Here is a 14,418-nt window from a genome sequence, read left to right as displayed (position 1 = left end):
GCTCTCACTCTGTCACCGAGGCTGGAGTATAGTGGCATGATGTTGGCTCACTGCAACCTCCGCCTCCCATGTTCAAGCAATTCTCTTGCCTCAGCTTCCTGAGTAGCTGGGACTATAGGTGCACGCCGCCATGCCTGGCTAATTTTTCGTACTTTAGTAGAGATGAGGTTTCACCACGTTGCCCAGGTTGTTCGGAAACTCCTGAGCTCAGGCAATCCGCCCTCCTTGACCTCCCAAAGTCCTGGGATTACAGGTGTAAGTGTGCCCAGCCAATTATGGCATATTTTTACAACACTAAATAAGGGTGCTCATGAATATAACACATTCTAAAAAATTATAGAAGACCATGCACAGACTATCAACATTTTTGTAAAAAGATATGTATATATAAACAAATATATGTATACATAAACAGATACATAAAACTCTTTTTTAGGAAAAAAGGTGTGTAAATATGCCTGCGCGTGTGTGTGCATGTAAACCATGCACACACTTACACAAATACACAAACACAAGAAAAGGTCTGCGAGGATCCACAGCAAGGCAGTCACAGTAACACTCCCTGGGTAGTAGAAGTTGAATATTTTTGTTTATATTTTTCTAATTTTCTGATAAGAAAATGGGAATATTGAGTCAAAGAGGATCATTTTGGACCTTTAATTTTAAAAAATCGGAATAAAATAATTTAATGAAAAAAGCTGTTTCACTGCTCTTCTATAATCTTTCTTTTCTTTTTTTTTTTTTTTTTGAGGTAGAGCCTTGCTGTCATGCAGGATGGAGTGCAGTGGCGCAATCTTGGCTCACTGCAGCCGCAGCCTCCCAGGTTCAAGTGATTCTTCTGCCTCAGCCCCCCCCAAGTGGCTGGGATTACAGGTATGCACTGCCACACCTGGCTAATTCTTGTACTTTTAGTAGAGATGTGGTTTCACCATGTTGGCCAGGCTGGTTTCGAAATCCTGACCTGAAGTGATCCGCCTGCCTTGGCTTCCCGAAGTGCTGGGATTATAGGCGTGAGCCAGCATGCCCAGATGCTAATCTGTAAATTTCTACAACACTTAATGGATGAAATAATAACCACTTTAGTGTACGTCCTAAGAAGCAAATCAAATCTCAAAAACTAACAGGCTCTCCACTTCAAAGGGCCTTCTGCTAGAAAATATTATTTCCTTGCCTCTTCCCATCCCCTCAGTTCTGTTGAACTTACAGAGCTGACTGATGTTGGCATTTTCCAGCAGCGTCACATAGCCGGTGACATTGCTGGGGATGTGCACGTCTCGGACTTCCTGAAGATCGCTGGCACTCCTCCCCACAGCCACCGTCACCTGCTGTGGCATGTAGCTCTGGTCAGAGGCAGCCACTGCAATGGACAGGTGCCTAAGCACAACATCTGGCTTCATTTTTAAACTAGAAAACACAGAGAGCAGAAACCAGAAATGTTTATATGAATCAAGAACTGACAGGATCCAAAAGTCCCATCTCAAAGATCCTACATGTGATACACCCAAAGGCTAACTCTCCCAACAACAACTAACTTGAAATGCCGACTAGGAGTTTCAAAGTCCTTATGACCTTTGCACATCTCTAAAAGACGTTTCGGTTCAAGATTAATCTTATGATTCCTTTCAAGCTATTTGTACAGGGAGGAAAGAACAATATGAACATTCTAACAAAATCCCTTTACCTGGCAAAAATTTTAAACCATGTACAAAGAATTGAGTATATTTCCTCATCTGTAAATTAAATGTCTAAAGGTCAAATGTGCCCTCTAGGAAAAAACAATATAATTACTTCTGGCACTTATTTCTACCAACTGGAATTAGCCTGTTTTCTGAGGGGACAGGTGAAAATTTCAATAGCAGCTTCCGAACTTCCAGAAATACCACAGTTTATTATCATCAGTTCCACTCTAGGATTCCTGACCATACCATTCCTTCTTCTAAAGTGCCCAACTTACTTGCATACAGTGAATTGCAAAAATGTATAGAAACGGGCTGGATGCTGTGGCTCACGCCTGTAATCCCACACTTTGGAAGGCTAAGGCGGGCAGATCACCTAAAGTCTGGAGTTTGAGACCAGCCTGGCCAACATGGTGAAACGCTGCCTCTACTAAAAATACAAAAATTAGCTGGGTGTAGTGGTGGGCACCTGTAATCCCAGCTAATTGGAAGTCTGAGGCAGGAGAACCGCTTGAACCTGAAAGGCAGAAGTTGCCGTGAGCACAGACTGCGCACTGCATTCCAGCCTGGGCATCAGAGCAAGACTCCATTTAAAAAAAAAAAAAAAAAGTATAGAAATAGACCGGGTGCAGGGACTCACGCCTGTAATTCCAACACTTTGGAGATCAAAGTACAAGGATTAAGGCCAGGAGTCTGAGCCCAGCCTGGGCAACATGGTGAGGCCCCGTTTCTTTTCCTTTTCTTTTTTTTTTAAATGGATACGGGGTTTCACCATGTTGGCCAGGCTGGTCTCAAACTCCTGACCTCAGGTGATCCACCCACCTTGGCCTCCCAGAGTGCTGAGATTACAGGCATGAGCCACCGCGCCCGGCCTGTGAGACCCCGTTTCTACAAAAAAGTACAAAGAAACTAGTGAGGCATGGGGGTACATGCCTAAATCCCAGCTATTGAAACTGAGGCAGGAAGACTGCTTGAACCCAGGAGTCCGAGGTTACAGTGAGCTATGACTGCACCACTGCACTCCTGCCTGGGTGACAAAAAGACATCCTGTCTTAAAAAAAAAAAAAAAAAAAAAAGGAGAAAGGATATTTCAACATACAATCACATATAAGCACTTGTCCTTTGTGATGAGAAACTAGTGAAAAAAGATATAAAATCAGTACTAATCTGAAATTAATCAAATGTTATTTCCTCCTTAAAAATATCAGGGAAATTTTCTATTTATGAATATATAAGCCAGGTTACATGATTTCACATGACTCCTTTTGCTTGATTCTTTAAGCACCTTCACGGATAGCCACTTAAAAAATGAAAGCAGTTAAGAAGAAAACATTCCAAAATTTAAAAAAATTAAAAAGTATGATACGCCACCCACCGAATCCAGTGTGAACAGGCACTGCCATCTGACTGCCAGTAGGAAGAGGTTTCTCCGTTTGTCATCTTGTCAATGTCGGCAGAGTTGGAGGATGTTTCTATATAAGCATAGCACTTTGCTACTGACTTGAGTTTATCCATCTCTGGGCTTCTAGTCAGATCTCCAGGGCTTTCTGCAGGGGAAACCAGAATTTATTATATGACATCTCTCTCGCAAGGGGAAAAAAAGAGTCACTTAAAATATCTAGCAGAAATACGTTTGGTGCTTTGGCCGTAGAAACGCAAATCTCCCTTACAATCTCCTTCCAGATTCTTTTGTAGTTTGTCAGTGTCGTGAGTGGGTTTTCACGTACATACCTGTCTAACATGAAAATCATGTCTCCTTCCAAAGAACCCACTGGCCAAGGATTATCCCATCATCTCATATTAGTGCAATTCTTTAACCACTGATACATTTGCAAAACCATGCCGAGAAGAAAACGGTAAATTACAGTTTGAATTTATATTTTTAAATAATGAGTGACACTTTTTAAGCTGCTTGTTTCTGAGTACAGTCTAGTCCTGCCCTCTTCCATTTTCTTCTGGGTCAATTCTAATATTTTCTATACATTATCAAATGCATATATAAACATATATACATAACAGCTAACATTTGAGTGTTTACTATGAGCCATGTACTTTTTTGTTGAGATTTTTTTCAGAGGGTCTCACTCTGTTGCTCAGGCTGGAGTGCAGTGATATGACCACAGCTCACTGCAGCCTCAATCTCCTAAACTCAAGTTGATCCTCCTGCCTCAGCCTCCCAAGTAGCTGGGAATACAGGCATGTGACACCACACTTGGCTAACTTAAAAAAAAAATTTTATAGAGGTAGGGGTCACCCCTGTGTTGCCCAGGCTGCTGTCAAATTCCTGGCCTCAAATGATCTTCCCACTTCGGCCTCCCAGTGTACTGGGATTATAGGCATTAGCCACCATGCCTAGCCATGTGCTTTTTATACATTCTTTATGTATTAATTCATTTTAAAAATAAAGAAACTGGCTGGCCTCATTGGCTCACACTGTAATTCCCCTACCTTAAGAGGCCAACGCAGGGAGATCACTTCAGGTCAGGAGTTCAAGACCAGGCTGGCCAACATGGTGAAACCCCATCTCTACTAAAAATAAAAAAAATTAGCCAGGAATGGTGGCACATGCCTGTAATCCCAGCTACTCAGGAGGCTAATGCTTGAGAATTGCTTGAACCTGGGAGGTGGAGGTTACAGTAAGCCGAGATCACACCACTGCACAGCAACCTGGGAGGCAGAGTGAGACTCCATCTCAAAAAAAATAAACAAATAAAGAAACTGAGGAACACAGAGTGACATAATTGCCCAAGGGTGGAGTTAATAAAAAATTTAGTCAGTCAATTGTGTCTTTAACATGTTACAAAATTTATATTTGTTACCTAGAACGCCATTTGTTTTTGACTCTGCCTATGATACCTTTGCTGTGAGGAAGGCTGAATTTTCATACAGACTAATTTATTAATCTTTTCTTTCACAGATTCCGGGTTTCATGTCTTGCTTAGAAAGACTGTTCCGGCTGGGCGAGGTGGCTCATGCCTACAATCCCAGCACTTTGGGAGGCCGAGCTGGGAGGATCACCTGAGGTCAGGAGTTCGAGACCAGCCTGGCCAACATGGCAAAACCCCATCTCTACTGAAAATACAAAAATTAGCTGGGCATTGTGGCACATGCCTGTAATCCCAGGTATACCTGGGAGGCTGAGGCAGGAGAACTGCTTGAACTCAGGAGGGAAAGGCTTCAGTGAGCCAAGATCACACCACTGCACTCCAGCCTGGGCATCAGAGCAAGGCTCCCTCTCAGGAAAAAAAAAAAAAAAAAAAAAAGGCTGTTCCGTATTTTACAAAGTGGAACTATTTTCTTCCAATATTTTTAGCATTTTATTTTTAGTTGAACTTTTTGATCACCTGAAGTTTATTTTAGTGAACGGAATGTATCAAGAATCTAGTTTCAGCTAGGCGCTGAGGTTCACGCCTGTAATCCCAGCACTCTGGGAGGCCGAGGTGGGTGGATCATCTGAGGTCAGGAATTTGAGATCAGCCTGACCAACATGGTGAAACCCCATCTCCACTAAAAATAGCTGGGCTTGGTGGTGCGTGCCTGTAATCCCAGCTACCAGGGATGCCGAGGTAGGAGAATCACTTGAACTTGGGAGGAGGAGGTTCTGGAGATCACACCACTGCACTTCAGCCTGGGTAACAAGAGTGAAACTCACTCTCCAAAAAAAAAAAAAAAATCTAGTTTTATTTTTTCTTCCAATGGCTAATGAGGTGCCCTAACTCCATCTGTTGACAGTTCGCCTTTCCATCCTGATTTATAACGCTGACTTTATCTGGTACTATATTCTCACATGTGTATTGGGTTTATATCTGGACTCTGTTATGTTCCACAGACCTATCTATACACGTCATGAACTTCTGTTGCCAGCTCTGAGTGAGTCTGTGCTGGGTTCCCTCATTTATCCACCAAATATTCATTGAGTACCTACGATGCAACAGGCCCAGTGCAGGAATACGGAAACACACAACACAGACAACATACAAGTGAATCAATAATGCTACAACTTCAGATAACAGTAAGAAATACTTCAACCATTAAACCTGCAGAGGTGATCCTGACCAGAAGCTGGGGAGTGGGAGTGGTGTTAATCAGATCAACAGAAAAGGCATCCCTGAAGGCATATCTGAGCAGAGAAGTGAATGATGAGAAACCAGCTGTGTTAGGAAGGAAGAAAGGGAATGAGGATCACAGTCTTATGCTACAAACTCATTACTCTGTATTTTCAGAAATAAAGGTAGGGAAAAGGATTGGCTCATTTTATCAATACCACATTTAGAAGAAATGATAAGAGAATTTTCAGGAGAATCCCCCATACACATACCCTTTTCTTTTTGTACCAGCTGATCCAGAGACTCCTTGAGAACGGAAGACCTCATGGTGCACATGTTATTGCAGTGCTCCAACATCGGGTAGGGCATCACTGTACTGGAGAGCCGATTTCGGTGCAGGAAGCGCAGTATCATTGACGAGTGAACACCAAGTGCCTCCTTTGACTCTGAAAATATGTCTATGAAACCTAAATAGACAAAATCCGTTTTCGGCATTTTGGGGAAGCCACAGCAGTTTCCATATCCCCTGCCTGGTGTCTATCTGAACTGGCTAAATTAAAAGCAGTCATTAACAATCTTCATTGGCATTTTCAGTTTGAATCATTTAAAATTCTAAGTTAAGTTTTAAAGAAATGAACCAGTAGCATTCTGAACTTAAGAATTAATTTAGGCCAGACATGGTGGCTCATGCCTGTCATCCCAGCACTTTGGGAGGCCAAGGTGGGCAGATCACCTGAGGTCAGGAGTTCAAAACCAGCCTGGCCAACATGGTGAAACCCCATCTCTACTAAAGATACAAAAAAATTAGCTGGGCGTGGTGGTGGGCGCCTGTAATCCCAGCTACTTGGGAGGCTGAGGCCGGAGAATCACTTGAACTCGGGAGGTAGAGGTTACAGTGAGCTGACATCACGCCACTGCACTCCATCCTGGGGAACAAGTGCAAAACTCCGCCTCAAAAAAAAAAAGAATTAATTTTAGTTGAACAGAAGTTTAGAACTCTTAGAACAATGATTATTTGTTTCAATCCAAACTTCAAAAATGTATAAGCACTTAAACACTAAGTTTTTAATGAAGTCTTGCATATAGAATATGTGGTAGAAATAAAGTTCAGTGCATTAAGAGTAAAAGCATAACTGCTTCTATACTAAGACACTAAGACAATGATAATGACAATACAATCACTGCCATTACCACAATTTCCAATGGCATTTTACAACCAGTAAGGTGTCTCCACGTACATCACATCATTCCTTCCCCCAGTAAGGTGAGGGAGAGACACAGAAGGTACAGGTAGCCCTTTTAACCACTGAGGAAAACGAGGCTCAGGTGACACACCAAGATGTCAACTGATAATAGAGAACACCCCCCATGGGGCCATTAGTGCAGGCTGGCAGAGAGAAAGCAGGGCGGCAGGAGTGGGGACCATGGGCATTTAAGCCACTTCCTCATGTAACTTATCTGTGCCTTCAGGACCTGCCCAAGCCCAATCACGAATATACCACTTCCATCTGATGATGGAAAGCTGCTATGCACGACTCACTCCATGGCCAGATGGGTCAGAAAACTCCCAGTTCATGAAAGGCAGTTCAGGTCACAAGGTAACTTGGTGACCCATAGTCAAATGTTCAGTTTCTACCAAGGCCCAGTCACAGGCCAAGAGCTGTCTCTCAAAAGGAGAGTGGTTATCTGCAGAAGATGGTAGGGCCTTGCTCCAAAATCCTAATGGCCTCCGCTGTGATTCACCTATAGGGTCGGCCAAAGGCTCCAGACAGCAGCTCTGTCTGCACTGACATCCCAAGCACCACTGGATCTGCTGAATCATTATCACCCAAGTGGCAGAGGAGCTTGCAAAGCAGCCTGGGCCTGTTTGCAGAGCCTTCTCCTGTTCTGGACCCCACTTAACACTAGCAGCCTTTTGGGTCACTCGATAAACAGGCCAGGGTAACATATCCAAATGAGAAATGCGATGCCTCCAAATCCATGTCGGTCCACTAGGCATTGTGCCTCTTTCTTTGTTGTAGGAGGGGCCAAATCCAGCAACTTACCCTTTACCTTAGAAGGAATGTCTCCATAGGCCCTACACCACTGGACCCCTAAAAATTTCACTGAGGTAGAAGGTCCCTGTATTTATTTCAAATTTATTTACCACCCCCTGGCACACAAAGGTCTCACCAACAAGTCCAGTGTGTTTGCTACTTCTCCATCACTCAGTCCAATCAGCATAATGTCATCAATGTAAAGGACCAGCATGATATCTGGTAGAGGGGAAAAGTGACAAAGGTCTCTGCAAACAAGATTGTGACACAAAGCTGGAGAGCTGATATACCCCTGAGGTAAGAGAGTGAAGGTATACTGCTGGCCGCATCAGCTGAAGGCAAATTGCTTCTGGTGGGCCTTATGGACAGAAGTGGAGAAAAAGCCATTTGCCAAATCAATGGCTGCATACCAGGTACCAGGAGGTGTGTCAATTTGCTCAAGCAATGAAACCACATCTGATACAGCAGCTGCACTTGGAGTCGCCACTTGGCTAACCTTAAGATAATCCACTGTCACTCTCCAAGATTCATCTGTCTTCCGCACAGGCCGAATAGGAGAGTTGAATGGGAACGTGGTGGGAATCACCATCCTTGCATTGTTCAAGTTCTTGATGGTGGCACCCATCTCTGCAGTCCCTCCAGGAGTGTGACATTGTTTTTGATTTACTATTTTTCTAGGTAGGGCCAGCTCTAATGGCTTCCATTTGGCCTTTCCCACCATAATAGCTCTTACCCTACTGGTCAGGGAGCCAATGTGTGAGTTCTGACAGCTGCCAAGTCTGTCTATTCCAACTATGCATTGGGTCCCATTCTTTCCCAATCAATGCCCTCATTTTAACAGTAGATACCTACTGAGGCTGAGCATGCAGCTTTAACTACAGGTCAGTCACTCAAATGCTATGAGCTTGTGTCTGATTTTCCACAATTTCAGCACTTTGTCTAAAGGAGATAAGACTCTCACCTAGGGCAATGTTTGGAAGATGTGAGGCTAAGGTATGCATTTCTGTAGATAAAATCCCTGAGGTCATCCTTTCCTTTCATCATTTTGTCCAGCAAACTTAGGAGCACCAACCAATTAAATGGCTAACTCCAAAAACTCCAAAACCAACTAAAGAAATCCATCCTTAAAACTCTCTTCCTCTAGAGCCCCTTCTGGTACCAAAATCTCCATTAGTCACCGTTCTCCAGAGGGACAGAAATATAGATATGTGTATATATAAAAGGGAGTCTATAAAGGAGAAGAGCTCACACAATCACAAGGCAAAGTCCCATGATAGGCTGTTTGCAAGCTGAGGAAGAAAGAAGCCAGTAGTGGCTCAGTCTTTTTCTTCGCTGACTCCACAGTAATACCTGAGCTTCATATTTATGATACTGCCGATGCTGCACTGATTTGCTCAAAACCCATGTGAAAAAACAGATCTGGTCCAGCTGCTCACGCCTGTAATCACAGTATTTCAGGAGGCCGAGGCAGGTGGATTGCCTGAGCTCAGGAGTTCAAGACCAGACTGGGCAACATGGCAAAACTCTATTTAAAAAAAAAAAAAGTACTTTTTCAAGGCCAGACTGGGAAACATGGCGCAACCCTATTTAAAAAAAAAAAAAAAAGACTTCATATGCTGAAACATTTGGTAAATTAATTTAGTCTTCAGTAAATGAATTCCAAGCCTAATGAATTAGGAAAAGGTGCTGTCTCTTTTTTAAATGCTTAAGCACCAACACCATGAGATACAAAAGGAACTCATTTTAGTGTAGACAAAGGTTAGACACTAAAACATCTCACCACCAAAACAACTTCAGCTTACAAAGGTGCATTCCAAGACTGATAAATTGAGTGCTGATGAAAACTTTTGAGTAGAAGTCCTAAGTCATAAGCCTGCTATGTAAGTGCCTTGAGATTTGAACCCTGAAGTTTTCTCAGTCTAATTCCCCATTTTACCACAGTTGCCCAGCACAACAGTACACTACGAATTATCTGTTGGTGGATTCCCAGGTCTCAACCCCTTTGCTTTCCTGCCTAAAACTGTCTGAGGTGTCCAAATAAAGCTCCTCTGGCTAACCACATGCTGGTAATGCAAAAGTGGAGCAATATGTAAACGCTAAGATATAAGCTAGCTGAAGATAATACAGGCCAGGCATGGTGGCTCACGCCTGTAATCCCAACACTTTGGGAGGCCAGGACGCGTGGATCACTTGAGGTCAGGAGTTCGAGACCAGCCTGGCAAACATGGTTAAACCCCATCTCTACTAAAAATATAAAAATTAGCCAGGCGTGGTGGCAGGTGTCGGTATTCCTAGCTACTTGGAAGGCTGGGGCAGAAGAATCTCTTGAACCCAGGAGGTGGAGGCTGCAGTAAACAGAGATCCCCTGGCACTCCAGCCTGGGTGACAGAGCGAGACTCTATCTCAGAAATAATAATAATGATAATAATTTTAATTGCCATGAGACTAGGGAAAAAGTTAACATGTATAAAAATTACATAATTAAAGACAATCTGAAGGAGAATGGAAATGCGCATTTGTTTTTTTGAGATGGTCTCATTCTATTACCAAGGTTGGAGTGCAGTGGCGCCACCATAGCTCACTACAGCCTCAACCTCCTGGGCTCAAGCAATCCTCTTGCGTCAGCATCCGGAGTATCTAGAGCCAATGGTGCACACTACCATGCCCTGATAACTTTTTTAAGAGATGGGGTTTCACTATGTTGCCCTGGCTGGTCTCAGATTCCTGGCTGCAAACAATCCTTTTTGGCCTTCCAAAGTGCTGAGATTACAGGCATGAGCCACCATGTCTGGCAAGAAGTATATATTCTTCATTAACATATGGACACTATCCTTCCCTAGCTGAATAAATCACTCAGCAGTAAGTAAGCCAGAGGGTCAAGTGCAACCAGATTTACACTTATGTTCTATGAAATCTATTTTGCCTCCATTGCTGCCCTAAGTATTTTGACACCAAGCACACAGAGCAGGAAAAGTTCTGAGACGAAGTAAACCAAGACCAAAAGGAAAATGTACAAAGTGTTTTTCTCTTTTTTTTTTTTTTTTTTGAGACAGAGTTTCACTCTTATTACCCAGGCTGGAGTGCAATGGCGCGATCTTGGCTCACCGCAACCTCCGCCTCCTGGGTTCAAGCAATTCTCCTGCCTCAGCCTCCCGAGTAGCTGGGACTACAGGCGTGCACCACCATGCCCAGCTAATTTTTGTATTTTTAGTAGAGACGGGGTTTCACCATGTTGACCAGGATGGTCTCGATCTCTTGACCTCATGATCCACCCGCCTCGGCCTCCCAAAGTGCTGGGATTACAGGCTTGAGCCACCGCGCCCGGCCTGTTTTTCTCTTTCAAACACAACTGTCTTCTCACTGGAAAAAAAAATGTTAATTTTATTATGATGCTGTCTTAAGTCTGAGCTCCCAAAAGAAACCATAAAAAAACACAGGCCGTGTCTTTTCATATGCACCATGTAGAAGCTCATTGTTTAATTTTAAGCTATTTTTATTCTTAAATTTCTGAATATAGTAGTCCTCCCTTATCCACAATTTCAGTGACCTGTGGTCAAAAGCCCCAAAACAGTTGAATATGGTACAAACAGATATTGTGAATGAGACAGAGAGGGAGAGAAAAAAAGAGGGGTCACATTCTTGTAATTTTTATTACAGTATATTGTTATAATTATTCTATTATCAGCTATTGTTACTGGCCTCTTATGCCTATTGTTTACATTAAAGTTTATCCTAAGTATATACATATATCAGAGAAATATGTAGTATATAGAGGGTTGGGTACTATCCTTGGTTTCAGGCATCCACTGGGGGTCCTGGAACATCTCCTGCGTGGATAAGGAGGGACTACTGCAATAGCTTTCTAAGAAAACCACTAAGTGCTTAGCACATGCCAAAAAAACATGTGCCAAATGTGAGGACACTGCAGAAATAAGACAGAAGGTCCCTGGCCTCGTGGAACTACGGTATAGGAGTGACGACAAACACTTCACTAATAATTGAATAATGAATTGATCAATTACAATGGTAATATGTTGCAAAAAAGAAATGCAGGATCCTATGAGAGCGAACAGTGGAGGCCAAAGGCGGCTTCTGCAGAGGGTGAAATAAAGAGATGTATAAGGAAGGCAGCCTCGGACAGGGTTCATCAAGTGGTAGAAGCACTGACACCACCGTACTGGGGAACGAAGATGACTCTACTGAAAGCCAATTCAGGTCACGTGCCTAACAAATACTGTTGGGGGAGTTTATTGCATGTGGCCACAATTTTGCCTCATTTCAATCAGCAGTATAGCAAAGTTCATTTGGGTTCTAAGAGAGCATTCAGATGAAAGCCTCACCTGGAACAAGAGAACAGGCCTGTAGTTGTCTGATGATGTGGCTCAGTTCCCCCTGAAGATTAGCTCCACTGGAATTCTTGAGGGCCTCCAACATGTTCTCAGCATCAACTGTCCCATCACCCTCGGCATCAAACTGGGCAAAGGCCTACAAGATAAGAGATGCAAGAAAATCAGGGCTGTTCCAAGTAACTTTTTCTTTTATTTACAATTCTCAAGACCAGTGATTTATTTATTTTTGGTTGCAGGGGGAAGGGTCCATATATATCAATCAAAGATAAATTTAGAATAGGAACTCACTGTGCTTTGTAGGATGTACGTATACAAGTACACAAAGAGTATACGTGTGTATACACAATTTAATCTTATTGGTATTCCAATCTATATTCCAAGAGAGTAACCATTTAGTAATCCAAGAGAGTAATTATTTAGTAAGCCTCCTCCCCACTAAATAATTTCAGAAGGAAGCAGCCACTGTAAAACTTTTCAACTGGTTGCAAAGTGCCAAAATATAAAGAATTGACTTAGAATACCACCTCAAGTTTAATTGGACTTTTTCCTTTTTTTTTTTTTTTATTTTAAGACGGAGTTTTGTGCCTGTCGCCCAGGCAGGAGTGCAATGGCACGACCTGGGCTCACTGCAACCTCTGCCTCCCGGGTTCATTCAATTCTTCTGCCTCAGCCTCCCGAGTAGCTGGGATTACAGGTGCCCACAAGCATGCCTGGCTAATTATTTTTTCTGTTATTTTTAGCAGAAATGGGGTTTCACCATGTTGGCCAGGCTGGTCTTGAACGCCAGACCTCAGGTGATCTGCCCAACTCAGCCTCCCAAAGTGCTAGGATTACAAGTGTGAGCCACCGAGTCCAGCCGGGCCTTTTCTTTTAAACACTCTTTTGGACACAAGAGCTAACTTGGTTTATCTGTTTCACAGCCCTGTTTTCGCTAACCTTTAAGTGTAATCAAACTTGCCCCTTGCCCATGTTGGACCATCTGGGGAACTTGGTACAGTAGAAATCTGGTTTTAATCTGCTCAATCGATACTCTGCTATGTGATCTTATGTAAGTTTCTTTACCTCCATAAGCCACAGCTTCTTGATCTGAAATATCAGGCAAATATTGTCAAACTCACAGGCTGCTGCCAGGATTAAGTAACATCTGAACAGAGCCCAATAAAACAGAGCTCCCCTTCTCCTTTCTAACCTCACCCTCTCGTGTCCCTGACCCCTTTCCTTCACATCCTGCAAGACTTACCTCACTTAGCAACTGCCCCTTCTCCCCGGATTTCAATCCCTTCCTCAACAATGCCTTCTGTCCTCCTGCTGATACACTCACTCATACATCCCCCTCACCATGCAGTACTTCAGGGGCCTTCCGGCCTCCTTTCCAGGTAACCCTCTCTCTTTCTTAAAACTCCTGCTTTTTATTTCTCTCCTCCATGAAACAGGAAAACATCCCACTGAAGTTTCATGACTCACACATATACCCCCATTTCCATCACAGACCCCTGGTCAATGCAGTGTTTAAGAGGAACAAATGCAAATTCCTGTACTTGAGTCCAAAAACCACGGGCGGAAATACGGTACGTGGAGCAGTGACTTAGAAGCAACATGGAAGAGATCATAGCGTTCTTTTTGCCTCTGTTCAACCTGGCAAGATTATCCAAAACGTTAATAGGATCAAAGACTACACTAATCAAGGTATAACATTCAAAAGGAGAGGAGATATTGTCTTGTTCTACTCTGACTACACCTAACCAAGAAAGGTGAGTTTGGTTTTGAAGCTACACACTAAAAAGAAATGAATAGAAGAGATCAGAGGAAAGAAACCACGTTAGAGAGAAAGACTAGAGAAACTGTGCCCTGTGGGGGAATTTTAAGTGTGGACAAAAGAGGCCTGTGAGTAACACAGTCCTGATGGGATGTAATGGGAAGGAGGGAAGCAGCAATTAAAATTAATGTCATTGGATAGAAGATAGAGGGAAATGTTCATCATAAAGGTGGACCTGTCTGTTGTCATGGGGTATAAAGATGGATTAAAAGGCCAGCCATGGTGGCTCACGCTTGTAACCCCAGCACTTTGTGAGGCCAAGGCGGGTGGATCACGAGTTCAGGTGTTCAAGACCAGCCTGGCCAAGATGGTGAAACCGTGTCTCTACTAAAAATACAAAAAATTAGCCAGGCGAGGTGACAGGCACCTGTAATCCCAGCTACTTAGGAGGCTGAGGTAGAGAACTGCTTGAAACTGGGAGATGGAGGTTGCAGTGAGCCAAGATCATGCCACTGCACTCCAGCCTGGATGACAGAGTGAGACTCCAACTCAAAA

The 14,418-nt window shown here is 43.3% G+C and overlaps 1 protein-coding gene across 2 annotated transcripts in view; it reads right to left on the bottom strand.

The window, feature by feature from the left end:
- ZZEF1 (zinc finger ZZ-type and EF-hand domain containing 1) overlaps window positions 1-14,418 on the bottom strand; it is a 132,671-nt gene that overhangs the window by 100,526 nt on the left and 17,727 nt on the right. For both annotated transcript variants that reach the window (XM_017512181.2, XM_037732700.1), the window contains exons 2-5: window positions 12,099-12,243; window positions 5,995-6,189; window positions 3,052-3,223; window positions 1,205-1,404 (exon numbers count right to left, since the gene is read on the bottom strand). In XM_017512181.2, coding sequence (XP_017367670.1) covers window positions 1,205-1,404; window positions 3,052-3,223; window positions 5,995-6,189; window positions 12,099-12,243 — 712 coding nt within the window. The remainder of the gene's footprint in view (window positions 1-1,204; window positions 1,405-3,051; window positions 3,224-5,994; window positions 6,190-12,098; window positions 12,244-14,418) is intronic.

The sequence above is a fragment of the Cebus imitator genome, unplaced genomic scaffold (assembly GCF_001604975.1).
Source record: "Cebus imitator isolate Cc_AM_T3 unplaced genomic scaffold, Cebus_imitator-1.0 Scaffold464, whole genome shotgun sequence".
NCBI lineage: Eukaryota > Metazoa > Chordata > Mammalia > Primates > Cebidae > Cebus > Cebus imitator.
Note: the sequence above shows the minus strand (reverse complement) of the source record. Positions and strands in the feature narration are given on the sequence as shown.